General features: G+C 33.3%; 2 protein-coding genes across 2 annotated transcripts; both read right to left on the reverse strand.

Annotated features, from left to right (window-relative positions):
* Positions 1-2,252: 2,252 nt before the first annotated feature.
* LOC148938725 (bifunctional glutamate/proline--tRNA ligase-like) lies at positions 2,253-9,538 on the reverse strand (the record flags this gene model as incomplete). Its single annotated transcript, XM_089107587.1, has 3 exons — positions 9,490-9,538; positions 5,065-5,236; positions 2,253-2,486 (listed from the first exon to the last, which is right to left on the reverse strand). Coding segments are annotated over exons 1-3 (455 nt in total), but the record flags the coding sequence as incomplete, so codon positions are not given.
* LOC148938726 (bifunctional glutamate/proline--tRNA ligase-like) lies at positions 9,496-19,425 on the reverse strand. Its single transcript, XM_089107586.1, has 4 exons — positions 19,226-19,425; positions 15,961-16,045; positions 12,711-13,084; positions 9,496-9,677 (listed from the first exon to the last, which is right to left on the reverse strand). The coding sequence occupies exons 1-4, from the start codon at positions 19,256-19,258 to the stop codon at positions 9,591-9,593; spliced, it is 579 nt and encodes a 192-aa protein (XP_088963712.1). The 5' UTR covers positions 19,259-19,425; the 3' UTR covers positions 9,496-9,590.
* Between the last annotated feature and the right edge of the window lie 1,608 nt (positions 19,426-21,033).

Below are 21,033 nucleotides of genomic sequence, written 5' to 3' on the forward strand. Positions count from 1 at the left end.
TGAAGTGTTGATTTGTGTTTTTTGCATTAGTATTAGTTACTCCAAGTGTTTTATTGTATCTTTGTATTATGCACGAGAAGCAAAATCTTTCTTTGCTGTGGTAGTAATAAATCTAACAATTTAGCCACTCATCTCAAACATATGATAGTCCTACTCCACCTAATACAGCTTCTGTTTAATGCAGCCAAGATTTTTTCAGTTTCTACAGTGGCACCCCAAAATAAGCTGCATTTGCTAACTAGTCAAAGACTCAGAGCTTTAAGTCAGTACCACATTATTCACGTGTCTATTTACTGAAAGCTGTGCACAATTCAAGAGCTCATTACCCAGTAGTGATATTTACCAGTATGAATATGAGCACCCCAGCTTTAAATCTGAAATATCAAGTATTGATTTTTGTTTTTTGTAGTAATATTTTATTTTATTAGTTGCTGCAGGTGTCTCATTTTATTTTTGTATAATCAGCAACCATCTAAAGCTTCTATGTTGTGTTAATAACAATAAACGACTTTGATAGTCCTACCCCTTGTAAAACAGGTTTTATTTGATCCTATCCGCTTCGACCGTAACATCCCCAAATAAGCTGCATTTGCTAACCTATCTCCCAAGAGGCTTACAAACTTAAGCCAGAACTGCATCTTTTACGTCCACTGTAGACTGTAGCGTCTTCCTTTTCCAAACATGATACACATTTGATACCGCGCGTATCGTCCCTGGCAATATACGTCATAACCTTAGTTCAGTTTCCATAATTTCATCGTGATGTGTAGATTGGAAACAATTGTCATTGCGTGTGCGCGAAGGCAGAGTATGAATCTTGTATGGTTTTAAATCTGTTTCAAATTTTTTTAACAGGGAATATAGCCTTTGTCAGCACTGTATATTGTGTCTACTGAATCACAGTAAATCACAGTAGAGTCACAGTAAGTCACAGTAAAATCACAGTAAATCAGTAAAATCACAGTAAATTACTACTTAATCGAAGCGAAAATAATTCACCATTTATAACCGAATTATATATCAATAAACTGAGACAAGTTAATTTATAAAGTATTGCAGCTGTATTGATTCTAACTATACTGCCGGGTCGTGCCCCCAAAGCTATGAGCTACATAATGTATTGTAGGTAGCAGTATATCAGTCTACGAGGTCAGACTGCAAGATCAAAGTGAGCGACGGGGCAAAAATGAAACAGGGGAAGCTCAGTCAAAAAAGGATTAACAGATACAAGGAAAACATATATATTAGAATATTGAAAATTATTGTAAAGATATAAAAAAACAAATGAAACTAACCATCGATCAAAGTATACAGGCTTTCTCTTAAACAAAAGTATTTTTTTAAAAAAATTAAAAATAGTTATATACTACGTTTATCACAAAAATGAGAAAAAAAAATCTAAGTAAGCAACAGAATGAAGAATGAAAAGCGATAAAATAAGTCATATGAGAGCAAAATACATGGTTAATAAAGAATATTAGACTATTAAATAAAATCAGAGGCAGTTTTATGGGGAAAGAGAGGGCGTTTGCCCTCCTTGTAGACATTTAAGGGCTCAAAATTTCAAATAAAAAATCTAACGGTTATAATATTTTGTAATTTTTGAAATTTCATTTTTATAAACTAAAGTAGAGGGCGCAATTAGTAAATTATACATTATTAATGAATTGACAAAATAAATTAAAAATAAAACAATTAAACAATAATAACTAAATAATTAATTCAAAATAATTAATAATATTTAAGTAATTTAAAAAACAATGAACTAAAAAATAAATTATTAATTAATTAGTAAACTGAAAATAATTTTGCTAATAAATGATTATTATTTTTTAATTTGCCCTGAAAATGTTGTGGGAGACAAGAGGGGGAGATAATCCAGACTTTACCGCGAGCGCAAGAGAGGCAAAAACCGTTAATGAATAAACCATATTCTGTTTAAGGAAACACAAATTAAAAAGAAATAAATAACTATACATCAACATGTCCTTCGTTAACGCATACAAGCTTTCCCTTAGACAAAAGCATGTTTGCCAAACACCCAAAAATAAATATAACTTCAGTAAAGATTACTCTGATCAAAAACATGAGAGGAAAAAAAACAGAGTAAGTGAGGAATGCTTAGGACTAACCAGCCATAAAACAGCACACTACAAAGCATAATAAACTATATTAGTTTATTTTTCAATATAAAACTATATTGAAAAAAAATATTCTGTTTAAAGAAATATAATTAAAAAGAAGAAACTAACCATCCATCAACATATCCTTCGTTGACGAACCATGTAAGCTTTCTCTTCGATAGAACTATATTATTCATACACAATCGGGCGTAGCCATGAATATAAGGCTTTCTTATGCCCAAAGTATCACAAAGCCAGTAGTACTGGGCATTTCTATCATGGTATTCTGTTGTTCTCAGAGCATGTGTGACTCCCTCTTCGGAATCAACGATGGGACATGCGAAATCATAAGTAGGGTAGGCCCTGTAAAAGACGAAAAATTAAAGCAACTGCCTCCATTCTTCTGTTACGTTATGCTTATGTTAAAGTTATATTATAGTTTGTAACTTAAGCCACATGAGGCACGGGGATAAATGTTTTTGTTCGGTTTCTTCATTTGACAGCGCAAAACGAAGGAGGGAAAGAGAGGGTCAATAGCATAATTGAAGTTATGTAATTGAGATGTTGCTAGAAAAGGCGTTGAATTTTATCTAATCAGATAACTTCTATTCGATTATAAATAATAAATTTTAAGAGATACTTAAATGAGGCTGAAATGAAATCTTTAAAATGACATTTTTAAGACCAATGAAGAGAATTTCTTGTCTTCTTTTTTTCAAGAGGGCTTCCAGGGAGTATCCCTGGTCAAAGAGCCTCGCAGAGGTTGATGATGTATGCGCTTTTACTCTTTGCTTTTGTTCCTGCATTGTTTATGGATAAATATCTATCTGTTTCAATGCTTGTCAGTATTTGACATTAGAAGTTATTATTCCTATGGTGAGAAGACTTATTCCTATGGTATTCATTATGGCTGGGAGCACTAATTTTACAAAGAAAGGAATTGATTCTACCGACATCTTTTAAGTTTGTCTATTTCAACTGGGTATGTTTTATTTTATTATTATTGTCTTTTTTTTTTACAATTTTCGTGGCTCCCTCAAAAATGAAGATATGGCTCTACTCCTTGTAATTATTTCATTTTATTTCTGTGATGTGTTTATTGTACCTTTACTTGAATGTTTCAGGCGAGGGATGTTCAGGGATTAACTCTGCTGGTAGGCTAGTCCAATTGGCGACAAATCATCAGGCGAAGCTCATTTTTAGGCATTCCTGACGGGGTGTACCCTGCTCAGGGTAGTCCCACCGCTGTGTTTTGGCAATTTGCCCTTAAAGGCTTTGCTCTTTCTGGAATGAGCTTCGATAACTCCTCTAATGGAGGGAAAGGCATAGATTTGTAACAGACCGTCTTAGTCACCACATCGAAACCATCTTGGATCAATTGTAGGGGTTGGGTATAAGGGTTTCTAGAAGCTTTTCGAGTCCGGGCACGTTTAAGAGGAGCGGTGTGACTTTTTAAAGCACCGGAAAAAATAAACATGCATATTTTATGACTGGTCTGATGCACAATGTGAAATGAGGCAAGATAAACCCGGCAGGGAGGAGTTTTGCGTCTTAAAATAACTTCTAGCTTTCTGGAGCAGGAGAATCTCACTTCAGCCCTCTTGAGGTCTGAAGAAAAATGAGCTCTAAGAAAGGGTAGTATATCTAAACTAAGGTATTGCTACATTATCACTGGCTCTAGTAGTCGGTAAGACTGATGGTAAAGGGCCAAATATTCTTATTGTATCAGCATTCCATGATCTATAGTTTTGAATCTGCATTCTTAGTCTTCTTTTTAGGACTCTTCAAGGAGAAGCAACTGCAATGTTTGCAAATCCCATGCTTCCGACAACACCGATCCCCATACGTATTAGTAGGGGTGATCAATACTAACAATCATTTCAAATTGATGCAAAAGTGATGCACAAAATTTAACCGATTAGTTTTTTTTTTCTTTACTGACGAAAAGGGCTAACATATACCAAAATTTAAAATCTGATTAGTATTTTTCGGACGAAAAAGTACCAAATTAACTAATTAGTGTTTTTACAGACGAAAAGTAGAAATATAACTGATTAGTGTTTTTTTACGGACGAAAATGGCGAAATTAACTGATCAGTATTTTTAGACTAAATGTAGAAATATACTAATCATTAATAATTAGTGTTTTAGTAGACGAAAAATGTACGAAATATAGCTAATTAGTATTTTTTTACGGTCGACACATAATACAATATTTAACTAATTAGTATTCCGAGGCCCTAGTGCAGACAAATTTAACTGAGTAGTGTTTTTTTTACGGACGAAAAGGGCTGCAAAATTTAACAAATTAGTATTTTTGCGGACGAAAAATGTACCAAATATAACTAATCAGTACTTTTTTACGGACGAAAAATGCTACCAAATTTAACTAATTATGTTATTATCGCGATTCAATATGTCAGGTGACAAAGCCTTGGAGATGATAACTACATCTTCAAGGGATATCTACGCCTTCTTAAGCGGTTTAGCGCCTTATGGTTAGTTTTTTAGCTGTTCAGTGCCTTATATTTAAGCTTATTTTTTCTAATTTACCTACGTGTATATTTGGCACCCGTTATTAGCAAAAATGCGTAACTCCATATCATGGCCATATTATTATTATGAGGTCATACGGAGGCCACTAAAAATTGAATTTCTATTCCAATTTTTTTATAATACGCATGGTTACACAAATTTCCAACCACACAAGGTTCATTTCCAATGTCATTGGTACTTAAATACTTTCCTACACCTGACTAGGAAGATGCACCAGTAGCAGCAGGACACGAGAAGACTGGAGACCCCCTGCCGATGCCCTAGGCGCTTCTGAGGGTAAAATAGGAGACCTACAATTTGAATAACGAAGACCTTATCTAGATATTTAATCCTGGGAACACCAAACACCATTTAAGATTGTATTTTTACGAATTAAAATCCTTACTTGTACTTATCGCCCGTTTTGACCTGGGGCTCATTTTTGCATCTATAAATGACTGGGTGACGCATACATCCATTAACAGAGGTCATATCAATTTTGAATCTTATGCAATACTTCTGTTCAAGCTCAGGTCCTTTCTTCATTTCTTCCCATATTTTAAGGTTTTCTTCCTGTGCTAAAAAAAAAGAGCAAAAATGGTTATTAATAAACAATTTTGAATCCTTCTTGTCAGTGGCTCTTTTAAACCTATATGAGTACTGAGTGAATCAGCACAACACATAATAATAAAGATAATAATAAAGTAGATAAAATTATAAACAGTAAAAGTAGACAAATAAATTCCGTTCGAATTTAAAATTTTCTTCCGATTTTCTAGGATCATCAATTCGATACTATAACCCTAAAAGAAAAAGAAAAATAAACACACATCTGTGATCTTTTTTCTGGAAAAAATTCTCCACACAGAAAAGTTCCACATTTTTGTGGATAAGAGCTTGAAACCTCCACAGCAGGTTTAACTAATACGCTGAAGCTAATGGTGCTACTTTCATTCGGTGGGAAAATGGCGTAACTTAAATTTTTAGGGCTGTTTCCCGATTTTTCAAAAATAAGGAATATTTTCTTAGGCTTGTAGTGTTTGATGTGTAACATTAACCTTAATGAAATTTATATATTAGGAACATAAAAAGCCAATTTGCTCGATGCATTAATTATTACCAAAATTTCTTTTTTTAGAGTTTTGGTTAGTTTTGGCCCGAGTCGCTCCTTACTTATATTTCGTTACCACTAACTGTTTGATTCTGCACCAATTTGTACGTGTTTTGGAATAGAGGTAGAACATTCCAGAATTCCTTCTTTTTCATTCTTTTCGTTTGTCTTTATTTCGCACTGACTGCTAATTTGACATCTGGGGAGTTTTCCAGTGGAATTCTCGGCAGGAGGGGGTGTGGAATGTTCCCAGGTAGAATCTTCCAAGGGGAATTTGCTAGGAGGAGGGGGAATATACCGGACCCCGTGTTTTTTTTAATAGAAATTTGACAAACTGAACTGTAAAAGAGAAAATAACACATTTTTTATTATTGAATTTCAATTTAAAACCAATTAAATTCCTGGAATATCTCTAAACAAGCCTCATGGCTAGTTACTTTAAAGTATTTTCATACCCTCAACCAGGGAAAATCGTATGAGAACTATAGTGATTAAATTATCTACGAAATATCAATTCACTGGTGGTAAAAATAACGGTTTTATGAATCTCTTAAAAGAGCTTTCTGTTTGTGGTAAAAAAAACAAAGTTTCTAGTTTCCGTACACCCCCCTTTCCCTTAACCTTACCAATATAGTCTTCTTTCACCAATTTATAAAATCAGCCCTTGATTACAAAACGGACGAATAAAAAGCAAATACATAAATCAAATACAAAAAAAAAACTAGCGTAAAAAAGGTAAAAAACAAATGCGAAAAGTAAAGCTAAAAAAACAAGCGAAATAAATACGAAAAACAAGGTAAAAAAATGTTTACATTTTCTACAAAAAAAAGAAAGAAAAAAAAGCAAACCAGTTCTTGGTTCATTAAAGTATTTTGGTTCGTTTTGTTACATTCTTCAAGGCGCAAGAGTTCTGAAAAACCCTCTCCGCTGAACATGTTGTTTTGCATATTATTTCTAGTGATCGTATTGGGAAACTTCGTATGGTTGTTCATATGAAGCTCCGAAAGTCAGCCAGAATTCATTCCAGGAAGCTCTTGAATTTCAAAGTATTGCCAGATTAATGTTCAAGCATTATTATGGTCACGTTTTGGGGTAAAACCCCAAAAATTTTTTTCCTTACTGACCAATAAAAGTGAGCACTTGATCTAGTTTTTTTGAAATAAGAGATGGATTCTAATGACAGTCTTCCTATTAATAACAGTAACCGTCAATATTAGTAAACAGTACCTGGGAACAAATTGATGCTGTTGTTATTTCAGTTTTCCGCTTCTGCAGTTCAAGTGTGAGGCTAAAATCAACGAAAATCAGATACTGTTCACATGTCCTTTGGTTTTTTGTATGGTTTTTTTTTTGTTTTTTTTTTATGAAGAAGTGTGAGCACAATGGATCACGGGCATAACAGGTTCCAGATCCTTTTTTTTCTTCTCTTTCTAATAAAAGACACCATACAAGGGAATGTTGGATTAAATAAAAATTGAAAGACTATATACTAACAATGAGCGCTAGAAAGAGAAATACCACTAGTCCATATGGATTACGTCTCTTATCCAGGCACGTCAATTGGAGGAGGGGCAAACGACCCCAGGAGGTTACCCAGTTTGAGCCCCCTTACCACCGAAATTTTGTCCGACTTGTACAAAACGAACAAAAATGCATGTAAAAAAATTTATTGCCTTTTACAAAGTTTTTTTTTAGCCTCCTCCCCCCCCCCCCACAGCAAAATACTGGATACTGCCCCGACTGTACCCCTAGACTTCGAATAATACATTTCAAACCCCAAAAGTTTCGCAAATGGCCCTGCTCTTAATAACCCTGCACTTCAATAAAAATATGAAGCCAAATATCATTCGCATAGCGCCAAAAGAAAATAATAGATCCAATTACCAAAAATGAAGAAAACTATAATGGACACAAGTAATGAAGTCTGGTTTTCTGAAGTTATATATATATATATATATATATATATATATATATATATATATATATATATATATATATATATATATATATATATATATATATATATATATATATATATATATATATATATATATATATGTATATATATATTATATATATATATATATATATATATATATATATATATATATATATATATATATATATATATATATATATATATATATATATATATATATATATATATATATATATATATATATATATGTATATATATATATATTATATATGTATATGTATATGAAACTCAGAGAGAGAGAGTACATGAAAATAAATCAAAAGGGTGAAAACGAGGATGTGTCAGCCAGCGAACATGAAGACAAATGTGTAAGTGTGTGCGGACTGCCAGTGTTGTGTACACAAGAGAGCGAGTCTACCTTTGTGTGTCTAGTTTTAGTTAACCGTTCTATATATATATATATGTATATATATATATATATATATATATATATATATATATATATATATATATATATATATATATATATATATATATATATATATATATATATATATATATATATATATATATATATATATAAATATATAATATATATATATATATATATATATATATTATATATATATATATATATATATATATATATATATATATATATATATATATATATATATATATATATATATATATATAACTTCAGAAAACCAGGAAGTAAATCTCTTTTTAAAAAAACAAATAATAATTTTGGTAGTAGTGGGCGCCAAATTTAAAAAACGCAACATGGATGAAAAATCAGTATAAAAAAAAAAAAAAAAAAAAAAAAACTGAAACCATACGGCACTGAACAGCTTTAAAAGATAAAGCTTTCCTTTGAAGGTGTAATTCTCTTTAGAATTCAACAAATTGTTAATGTTTGAGTTTTCACGGAAGAAAATGTGTTATCAAATTTAACTAAGTGATTTCGCTCATTTATTGTCCCAGTCAACGTAGCAACACTGACGAAAATGTGGTATTACCGCAACAACTTCATAATTTGAAACAACTAAAAAAAATCTTAGAAAATCACGGTTTTCAGGCATGAATAGACCTAAGACGCGTTCAGGGGACAAAATAATACGCTTTTATTTTGATGCCCTTGGTACTTCAAGTAAGAACTTAAGGAGATGGAGGAGCAGGGGAGTTCCATTAGAAAAATTTAAGCACTGATGTGACAACGGTTTTCAATGCAAACCCAGCCTCTCCCTTAGACATAATCATATGGCTTATCCTCCCGCCGGATCCGTCCACAGTAGACATATGGTACACTTGATACAAAATAAATAATAAAAATATGAATAAATAAATTAAATAATAAGCGTAGATTGTCACATAAATTCAAGTGTGAAATAAATTAACAAAAGTTAGTTGACGAATTTTAGCTCACAATAGTAAAGAAACCATGCGAAACGCTCTCAAATTCCATTGATAGATTGGAAAACTTACTTGTGTTTTATTTTAGACTCTATGTTTTGCTCCCTTTCTACAAATCAAAATACGAAAGTGATTTTTTATGCGACTCCCCTCCCTCTCATATATATAATTCTCTCACTCATTCCCGCAACGTCAGTCTGTAACAAACATACGGTGCACTTGATACAAATAAATAGCCTAAATACAAACAAATCCACACAAAAATAAGCAAAGATTAATGATAGTAATGACAAAATAGTAACGACAATGCAATAGTAGACACCATGCAAAGCACTGTCAAAATTCCACTGAGAGATTGGAAAACTTACGGGTGTTTCTTCTTTTGGATTCAATCTTTTTCTCCCTTTCTTGCTTCATCAGCTCTGGTTCTGTATCATCAGCAAAAGCCTTGCCCTCTTTAATTAATTTTTCACAAAGGGCACAAATCAAAGTAATCTGAAGTGTGAGAGAACTTGTCCCATTTGACTTCGAGCATTTCCAGATCTTCAAGTATGACCTGGAAATTATTTCATATATACTAACCTGGGTATTAGCCCACAACGAGAAATCTTATGACGACCCGAGTCTCATCTGTTACACTACGATGAATGTACTCAACCCAGATGCACAAGTACAAACACATAGCCAATACATGTCAACTATAAACAACTTTTTGTCTTATCATGGTTGCAGCTGTTCCCTGTCCATTAATAACCAAAAGTTTAAAAGACAATTTGGAAAAAAAAATGTGGAAGTGGGAAAATTTGTTATTTATAGCTAATTGAGAAACGGTAAATAATATTTGGGTTTAACTTAATAGTAAAAGCTTACTATAAGAACAAAATTCGGTGAATTTTCGAAAAATATTTTCAAAGCCCTTAAAATGCCAGCGAACTAAAATGAAGAGTGCACCAATGGGATAAGTATGTTCAAAAATCTAGAATCTGAAAAATCGAAAATTTAAAAATGTGACAAAATCATATTTTAGCCTGTATACAACTGATGTGTCACGTTTTTATTATCGGTGGAGCGAGTTACTGGAGCATCGTAGTAAGCTGCTTAAGAGCTTATTTTAAAAGGAATACTTACATCGACGTGCTTTTACACATTCCTCTTGGCAACGCCGACGTAACTCGAAAATCAAAGAAAACCATGGTTCACCAAAGCCAAGTGATGCTGAAATGTTGTTGAATTTTGGCACAAAATACAAATCACGTGATATGCATTTAACTGCTTTTCAATCCGAGCAGTGTGTTTTTATTTGTCTAGCATCAGCAACACAGAACAGCAAAAAACATCGCAAGGCTAATCGAAGCGTACAAATGAGAGCTACCACATATAAGAGGGGGATACCTCCCTCCTCCCAAAACTTTTAAACGACTTGAGCGTCTTTTAGTTTTACTGGAAATGATATGAATTTTGGCATCGTATTTTTTATTGGCAATAACATTCGAACAAAAAAGAAAATCACGGTAATAATGAAAATCACAGAACAGAGGAAATAATGTAGACTGATCATTTAAAATACAGAGAACAACGAAAAAAATACACATGTAAACAATTTGCATAATTCACGACCATTTACCCAGGGGTTGGAGAGAAGTCATGCCATGATAAGAGCCATATATTTTGGACCTTTTAACTATTTTGAACAACATGACTATCTAAAATCCGATCGAATATAATGAGGATTAGGAAAGGGGCAGTTAGCAAAAAGGGCACAAGAAGAGGCTTTTTGCCTTCCCATCGTTTCGACCCTCAAAAATTGCTCTAAAGCTTATCTGAAGAAGTTCGGAAGAGGTTTCTTTCGAACATAAATTAAGAGTTTTATTTTCTCCTTGAAAAGCCAAAAGTAATCTGAAGGCGACTAGATCGGGGAGGGTTGCCTCCTTCCTTAAATATGGATATGTTTCAACTATTTTATGAAAATAGTTGAATTTCTTATGTACAAATTCTCAAAAACACTTAGAAAAAAATATATATATTGAAAAACTTGAAATTATGTATAAATCATCAATGGATGTTGATACGACTCTGAGTGAATTGGGTTCAATTATTATAATTGTGCTCAAAAGTCTGAAAGGTTAAACAACAAAATAAATGTAAATTTCTTTGACAAGTGAAGAGTTATGAACAATTATTTAGAAGATTTACTAGAGGCAGTTAAAAATAACTCTTCATCTGAGGAAAATCCTCAATTATTGTTAAGATTTAAAGAAAAAAGTAGAGAATATAAAAGGTTGATTAATAGAAAAAAGCTTAGAGAAGCTTAGAGAAGAACATAAGGAGCTGGAGCAAGCTTTTAATCTAGGTAATACAAAAGACGTCTGGTCAAAAATGAAATCAAATGATAACAAAAGAAAGGCCCTATCAGATATCCCAGCGGTCGATACTTGGCCAGGCTATTTAGAGAATTTAGAAGGGGAATGTATAGAATGAAGTTAGGAAAATTGGAGCGATTTTGCGTTGTTTCCTATGAGAGAAAAGGATTATGAGTTCGGTAAGTGATGTCTCGTCAGAACAAATTCGGAAAGTTATCAGGAATATGAAAGGAAGGTCTAGATGGAACAGATGGATTACCCGCAATTTTGATAAATTGCGATATTGTGATGTCGCAATTGTGATATTGCCCGTGTTGGTTTACATATTTAATAGAATTATTAGTAATGGAATATGGCTTGTATATCCTATTTTAGACCAATACCAATTCTACCCAATTTAAGAATTGTGCATGTCACATCTTTATCAATGGAGAATCTATCGACTTTACTATTTTAATTTACAAATCATCAATAGATAAGTTACTAAAATCAATCGTTTCATTGCAATCACTAGCTAAAGAGTTTTATTTTTTAATCCAATATTCAACGAATGCCTTACTGATTTCCAGTCATAACAGCAGTGTCAAGAAAAAGAAATAGCTCGAGGAATGTTTGTGGTCTAAAAATCTCCTACAGCTAATATTGTGGTCTACATCAATTATAGAATTCTCGATAGCTAAACAGAACACATCTTTGCAGTTATGAATTTTTTTGGACTACTCACAGAAGATCTACCAGTCTATATTTGTTGGCTGTTTTTGATTTTAGAGCAGCTGCTGACTTGATGTAGCAGTTCTGCTACATCACTACGCACCGCTACGCTACGAGCACTATGCACTGCTACGAGCACTATGTAAAATGCCAATTAGAAATTCAGTACTTTTTACTCAGCAAAAAGAATAATACAAAGGCGAAGAAGTTCTACCCGTCACCTTTGCTGCTGTTTTTGCTTTTAGAGCAGCTGCCGACTTGCTGCAGCGGTTCAAACTGATACAAGCACAATTTAAAATATGAAATAGTCAGTGCTTTTTACTGAGCAAAACTGAAAGCACAAAGGCAGAGGTGTTCGATCAGTCAGCCTTTACTGCTTTTAGGACTACAGTTGACTCAATAGTTTCTTGAACGATTTTAATAAAACATTTCAATATAATAAAAGATGTCGGCATAGTATTGTAAGATTCTGACGATTTAGAACAATCAAAAGAAATAAAAAAAATGATAAAACTTACTTTTTCGAAGTCAGCTTTTTCTTTTGCAGGATTAGTGTCATCAAATCTCATGATCAGTTTCCCATTGAACTTCTCCTTATAATGTTGATTAAGCAGGGCAGCCTTTGCATGGCCAATGTGGAGATAGCCACTGGCTTCAGGAGGGAATCTGACAACTAGTTTACCCATATCAGCACCAGGAAGCTCCACAAAATTTCCCAGATCTTTAGTCTGCTTCGGAACTGGATCAGTACTAGAAACTGTCGGCTTTATTTCTGCTGGCAGATTCTCAATAACATTACGAACATCTTTATTGTTACATATTGACATGTACCACTTTTGAAGAGAAGATGACAGTGTCTTATCAGCGATCATATTATGCCACTTTGGATTTACTAAAATGAAAAGGCATCTTATCTATAATACTTAAGATACACACCTGCAATATTATATATCTGCATCTATAATGCTCAACTACAATGCATCATTTAGACTTTTAAAGCTAATTATACTAAGACTATTAAAGCCATTTAGAGACTCTGAAGACCTTAACTATTCGATTTCTTTTCCCCAACATTCGCTAAGTACAAGGTCTAATATTTATTAATAACCAGAATCATTTGAGACTCATCTACAAAGCATCATTTAGACCTTTATACCCAATTATACTAAGACTATTAAAGCCATTTAGAGACACTGAAGACCTTAATTATTCGATTTCTTTTCCCCAACATTTGCTAGGTACAAGGTCTAATATTTATAATTCACCAGAATCATTTGAGACTCGTCTACAAAGCATCATTTAGACCTTTATAGCCAATTACACTAAGATTATTAAAGCCATTTAGAGACACTGAAGACATTCGCTATATTTCCCCAACATTCGCTAGGTACAAGGTCTAATATTTATAATTCACCAGAAACATTTGAGACTCATCTACAAAGCATCATTTAGACCTTTATAGCCGCTTATACTAAGACTATTAGAGCCATTTAGAGACACTGAAGACCTTAATTATTCGATTTCTTTTCACCAACATTCGCTAGGTACAAGGTCTAACATTTATTATCCACCAGAATAATTTTATTTCATCAACTAATTGAAAAATATAGCAAGTCGATACTTTTTTCTCTCTTGGCATACTTACTGAAAAGTAAGATCATCCTATGTAAAGCCAAAACTATGTGTGAGGCTCGAAGATAGATCCTAATCATTCATTTTTTTTTTTACCAAACATTAGCTAACTATAAGGTCTAACGTTTCGAATTCATCATAATCATGCGCGTGAGAGGTCTTCAAGCATTATTGCAAACGCAATAACGCATGCGCGTGAGGTGTTCAATCATTATTGCAAACGCCGTATCGCTGTCATTTATAAGCGTCGTATCTTACGTTTTCACAACTTCCCTGATAAAAACCAAGAACCATGGAGAAGCTGTTATCAAATGAAGAGATAGTAAGGATCTATACCTATAAATAAGATAGATGAAGAGTGTCAGTGTCATTGAACATATCCCGCCCTGGTAATCTTCTTCTTGAGAACAGCTTAGAAAATGTCTTTCGGCAATTATCTCAGAAGTTTAGAGTCAGATACGAGCAATGAGAATAAAACTATCAGCAGAGACAGCTGCTGATAAAAAGTACCGTTTATGCCCTACGTTTTTATATACATTTTCAAGAGAGCGGAGGGGGAGGGGGTCCTTCGTATAAATTGGAGAGACGAGAAGTTCTCGTATCTGTGCTCAAAATTTCTAGTCTAACAAAATTACTATCCTCTAAAGTTCCTTATTAATGTAGGTTTAAAAAAAATATATTTGTCTTGCTATAAACAAAATTGCTAAGAACAAATTAACTCTATTCATTTCTTTACTCATTTTGTCACTATTTAGTACTAGTGTATAGTTGATTATTCAGAGTGTTTTTTTTTTCCTGGAGAGGAGGGGGGCTGAGAATTTTCTGTAAGGGGTATGGGACTACAATACGAAAATTGCACACTTAGGGAACTATTTGTCAGTCTGGGGAGAAGTTCCTTTTATTGTGCAAGCATGATTACGGATCTTGCTAATTTTGCCATAGGTATTGGATTATATATATATATATATATATATATATATATATATATATATATATATATATATATATATATATAAATTCGAGGAATTTCCCGAGTATCAAATATGGATATAAGCAAACATGATAATGATGGGTGGCTCTGGAAGGCCTCTTCTGCTTTCAAAGCATGAAAAATATTTTTGGCGACAAAAAAGAATCTTCCAAAGTGACACATTTCAGGACATACACAAAGCCACCAAACCTAATGTGCTGTGACATTTCATTTCATGATGCAATTGCTCTTGGATAGGCCTATGTATATTAGAGGTAATTCTAGTCTAAATAAAAATCATTTGAAATTCGGGAAAATACATCTCATATTACTACCAACACCTTATTGCCGAGCTAAGCCACCTAAGCCCCAAAAAGCTGTGTACACTCCTTCTCCATCCCCTCAGCTCAAGCCATAACTCTTTTCTCTCTTTTATGACTCCCAACCTTTCTTTCCGTCCGTTGGTATAACCTTTTCCCGGAACATTTGGGAAGGACCTATTGTTTGTATTGCTGCAGATAGATGGCCAAAAAGCACAATCTTTTAAATAGTCTTTCATCCTTAATCCACAATATAGGGCTCAGCCCTTTTAAACCTTCGTTCGTAATAGTCTAGGATGTGGGACCAAATTTTTTGTACAGCTAATTTTTTTACGTAATTAGTTGAACGAATACCTAAAACTATATTTAGAAAATTCCTCCATAATTATCATTAGACTAATTGTTTAAGTTGAACCACAACAATCGTCCCTGGATACCATATTTAACTTGGCTTGATTGTTTGGTCATTTGTCCCTTAACTGCATAAATGATATTTAAGAAACAAAATGTAAAAAATAAAACTCACAAAACCCACCTGCCCAACGGAAAAAATCTGACATGGATAAATTATAGGGCTACATAAAAAGAAATACAATTAGAATCTAGGGATATATAAAAAAAAAGAAAACTCACAAAACACACATGCCCAACTGACTAAATCTGCCATAGATAAATTCTAGGGCTACATATAAAGAAAAACAATTATATTATAGGTTTATATATAAAAAAAGAAAACTCACAAAATACAGCTTCTCGACAAACTAAATCTGTCAAAGATAAATTCTAGGGCTACATACAAAGAAACACAATTAGAATCTAGGATTATATATAAGAAAAAAAACTCACAAAATACAGCTGCCCAACAGACTAAATCTGCCATGGTCATATTCTTTCCAACCAAAAACTTCTGCCTTGATAGAATGTCTTCTAGCTATAAAATAAGAACCCATTTACTATTTTGAATCAGAGGATGTCTTAGGACGGGGTTAAAATAACCCCGTCCACACACATTTCAGCTATTGTTTTTCCTTATTCCCAGTAGGAGGGGGGCTTCTATGGATCAATCTACGAATATAATCATATTACTACTGCTACTACTAAAACTCATAGTAACATGAAGCCGCCTAAGGCCAACACTGACAGGCTTATTAAAAACAGTAATAGGTACTTAACAAGGGCATATCTAGGTTTTTGCTAGAGGGGGGGGGTCAAACTCAGTATACCCCCCCCCCCGCCGGGATAGGGCCTTGGTGCCTAAAAACACCGTATTTTCTTTGTTGGATCCTAGCATGAAACATAAATTTTAGTAGTAATATGTATTATTATTTTGAAAGGGGTAGGATACTATCAAAACATATCAGTATCTTTGATTAGTGTATTGGTTACTAAATACCCTAAGCTGTTTTCTATTATAAAGTCTACCACTTATTTGGCAACCTTGACAAAGACCAGGCCTTTGGCAATCTTGACTAAGTCTTGCCTAAGCAATTATTATTATTCATCATTCCAATGCAGGTTTTGGCAGATAACTTTTCCAAGCTGAATCGTACTTTTGGCAGATAATATCTTACACTCATGCCAGATTGAAACATAAATAACTTATTACATTACCTTAAAAAGATTTGCCCAATAGCAACTAACTGTTGAATTGTTTACGTTTAGAAAGAAACCAAACAGTACTAGAAAACCTTTTCTTTTGAAAACAAAGCTTCAAGACAAGTTCACCAAGAACTCTACTTCATAATTATTCTTTTTTTTTCAAAAATTAAATTAAAATATAAATAAAATAAATTAGCAAAATACGTAAATAAAAATAAGTAGAAAAAAGTAAAGAAATGAAACTGAGTAAAGGAAAGAACAGGTAAAACAACTAACCAAAGAAATAAAGAGCTGGGGGTGAGGGAGGGGGGGATTTATTCAAAAAAAGGCATCACAAAAAAGTACAAAAAATAATAATTAAACCAGAACCGTTAAAAAATTTAGCAAATAAAATAAAAAAAAAACCACACTGGTTCTATACTGTTTGCTTATACAATATGAAATAATTGGAATAGCCTACCAGATGAAGGTTTTCATAGAAAATTTATAAGCTTTTAAAACGTTTTTTATCAGTAAAAATTGCAATTGTGTTGCTTATGAAAGGGAATCATAAGAATACTGTCTTACTTCGTTGATTATAAACAAGATAATTATGCTGTTACTCATAGTGTAATTAATCATAATTACTTATAGTTATTTCTGAAATATATTGCTTGATTTCATCAACTACGTTGAGGCGAAATTGTCAAATTAAGTTAGATTACAGTGACAAATCATTAGGTTTCCATTACATTTTGATTAATAAATAATCCTCCCTTTGCAGGCAGAGACCAAGCTATGGTTTTCACCCTTACCCCCCATCACTAACAATATAATTAGATCATAGTATTGACGAAAAGGCTTTGAAAAAAAAAACAGTTTGGTGCCCTCCTCAGTGGCAGTTTGAATCAGTTTGGCACCCGGGGCGGCCTTTGCCCTTGCCCCCTCCCCCAGCTATACCACTGATTGCGGGATCATTCTCCAATTTCACAATGAGGTAAATTTCATACAATAATATGAGTTTGGAAACCTGTAAGAGTGGAAGCTATTGCTAGCACCTACCCTAAACTGTTTTTTAGCCGTTTTTAGCCTACCCTAAACCCCTTTTTGCCCGTTTTTTGCCTACCCTACACTAAGGTTTATCTGTGTTTATACAACCCTAGACTACTTTTTAGCCGTTTTTAGACTACACGAAACTGATTTTTAGTCGTGTTTAGCCTACTCTAAACTACTTTTCAGCCGTTTCTAGCCTACCGTCAACTTCTTTTTAGCCTACCCTAAACTGCTTTTTAGCCGTTTTTAGCCTACCCTAAACTGCTGTATGACTGTCTTTTCAGGTAGTTTAAAATTTAGGAAAGTGTAAAAAAAACAGAATTCTGTCACCAGCAAGTCTTCTTACTTAGAAGTTGACTGGCCTAAATTACCTTGCTAAGAATGTGGCAGTCTAATCAGTGCCTACTTTGCAGAGATTGGACTTTTGACTTTTTTTTTTACTCCTAAATTCGTAGCAACAGGTATGATTAAATATCTTATTTGCCACTAGTCTTTCATCAAGGTTTTTAGATGATTATTGATTATTCTTTTGAAAGAGTCAACTGGTAAACTTTTAAGAATACCTTCCTCGAAAAGATCATTCCAGATTGAAGTGCAACATCAGGTGAAGCTGTTCTTCCAGTACTCTGTTCTTGGCTTGCTAGCCCCAAGATGATTGGACCAAGCTGTGCCTTCGTTTCCTGTCTTGTTGGCTGGAAAATTTGGAGCACAACACAAGAAAGCTCTAGAGAAGGATTGTTGTGAATATTGAAAAAAATACTGATAAATTATTACATTGTTAATCACAAAAAAATACTTCTGCTTTAATCTTATCACACTACAGATTTATCATATTAAATTTTTTTGGGCTTTCTGCTTTTTTAATGAAGCTACGATACACTATACTCCGAGTGGTGCTAACAGTTACTTATTTCTATATTTTCATTTTAAATTGCCAATGATCCAATTCTTATGACTTTCCACTTCTTTTTAGGCTAAGCCCAATTCACATGCATGCTTATATAAACATCTATGCTTAAACATAACAGCTTTTGACCTATTAAAATTCTCTTCCTCTTTTATAAGCAGCCCTGATTGGTTCAAGTGATGATAGCTGGAGATTGATGTTTAGCTAAGCACATATGCAGATGGGGCTTTAAAGTCACAATAATCAGGTTGAAGAATTCAGAATGACTTGCTTACATTACACCTCTCCAGGGAGTCTAACAACTCAATTTGAAAAACAAGTTGCAACAATCATACAAAAAAATGTTGAATAATGGCTTTTCTTTTAATTTGTGGAACAGCCCTTTTCCAAAAGCATCTCCCCCATCAAAAAATTAATCAAAAGTAATGTTTTTAGCCTAATCTTGAGCTTTAAATACCATCTCTGTTCATCAAAAACTTGTCAATCATTCTTCTCTCATGTGCACAATTAGAAATTTTACAATAAAAGATTAAAAAAAGAAAAGCTAAGAATAAAATTGAGATTAAGACTCACTTGTTTGATGAACGTTGGAATCTGCTGGGGCATATTCAAAAGGTCGTTGGACAATGTCAACCATTGGTCCACTTCAGTTCTTTCTATCAATGTTGATCCATACAACTGAGGAGCATATTGTCTTGCTAGAAATCGACATATAACTCCACTTTGAGTAACAGACCATTTACTATCAATTTAGTTTCACTGGTCCATTTCAGCAAATAATTTCCTCCTATTGCCACTTCAACAACTAGGATTGCACCTTTTAAAGGAGAATAATATGTGTATTTTTTTTACTGAAATATTGACAAAGAGTTTAGGTATATTTACACACAATAGTGTAATTAAGACGTAAAGTTATGATGCAAGGGTGTAAAGTTTTTTTTTTACTGAAATATTGACAAAGAGCATAGGTACATTTACACACAATTGTGTAATTAGGGTAATAAGGGTGTTCAGTTATTACCCTACATTACCTGCAGTCACAAAATACACCTACAGCATTCACAGTGAACCCCATAAAACTTTTGGCAGCATATACCCATGAGCAGTTAATGTTTTGGTGCTTGTTAATTATCCAGAACACAATAGAATATTGATATGTAAGATCTGAGAAAAACCACTTTAACTGTCTGTATTTGGAGACCATTAGCTTAGGCTGAGTGAGAAAACTACGTTGTAGGTATATTTTAATTAAAAATTTAATATATAAAGTTGGCATTTTTGTTAGGTTATTGTCAGGTATTTAATATGTTCTAGGCAGCCTGCTTTCCATACTTGTCCTTTGTGGTTTCCAAAATTTTTTTACTAAAGTATTATGTTTTCAACATATTTCATTGTTGGTATACCAAAATTTCATATTTTGGTAGGCTATACTTTGTTAGGATTAACCTAACTTCACTTCTTGGGTGTGTTCTGTATAATTAAAAAGTAATAATGTTTCTACTACTACTACTACTACTAACTTGTTACAACACCAAGCTATTGGAGGTCAACACAGCTGCACACTCATCCTCCCTCCTAATCTGTTCAAAGCTTCACGCATCACTCCCTCCCATAAAGTTCTAATCCCTTTTAAATCCCTTTTAATACCTCTTTCCACCACCTTAGAGGACCTCTTATTAGTCTTTCCATTTGGTCAAAGATAGGTGGCTGAAAAGGAAAATTTTTGGTGATCTATCATCCACAAAACATGGCTAAGCCCCTTTAACCTTTCTTTCATTATAGCATAAGTATGTTAAGGTTGGTTATTATCCAGGTTGCAGTGGTAGCTAGCAGCCTAGTAAGAGACAATCACATCCCATACTAAGAAATAAAATAACCCAGAACTCCTAAAAATAGTATCAGAACAGAACACAAAGTACACTATTAGAACCGCCTTGTTCGAAACTCCTACATAGAAAACTTATAGTCTCTTGACTTGAACAACAAAGAAAATATGTAGGTTTGAAAAACAAGAAAAGTGGCTTGAACTACAACATTCTGCATCAACAGCATCTTTTTTTCTGTTGTCTTCCCTCCTCAACTAGCTGGGCATTGGAAAATCATAGAGCTGTTTAATGGCTCATTTTAAAATAAACTGATTTTTATGTACAAGCTTGATGAATGAAGCAATAATCGTAGCTTGTAATCGTATATGCGGTAACAGGTGAATGTAACGTTTATACACGTTTATCTTTTGACTAAGCATGGGCACTGTTTCTATTATGTTTTAAAATTAACTGTTTCTTTTCTTTTCATACAAAAAAAAAGAAACAGAATATAAACATATGACCTGTTTTTGATTTTACGGTTGTGTTTTTTTAATAGCCATTTTGTCCTGTTTT

The sequence above is a fragment of the Artemia sp. Qi Xiang Cuo genome, unplaced genomic scaffold (assembly GCF_049724085.1).
Source record: "Artemia sp. Qi Xiang Cuo unplaced genomic scaffold, ASM4972408v1 HiC_scaffold_3005, whole genome shotgun sequence".
In the NCBI taxonomy this organism is placed as follows: Eukaryota; Metazoa; Arthropoda; class Branchiopoda; order Anostraca; family Artemiidae; genus Artemia; species Artemia sp. Qi Xiang Cuo.

Coding starts and splice junctions, on each gene's coding strand:
- LOC148938726 (XM_089107586.1), bottom strand. CDS start 19,258: ATGCCCCAGCAGATTCCAACGTTCATCAAACAA. Junction 16,046..19,225: donor TTCCAACGTTCATCAAACAA/GTGAGTCTTAAT, acceptor CTTATTTTATAG/CTAGAAGACATTCTATCAAG. Junction 13,085..15,960: donor CTGTTGGGCAGCTGTATTTT/GTGAGTTTTTTT, acceptor TTTTCATTTTAG/TAAATCCAAAGTGGCATAAT.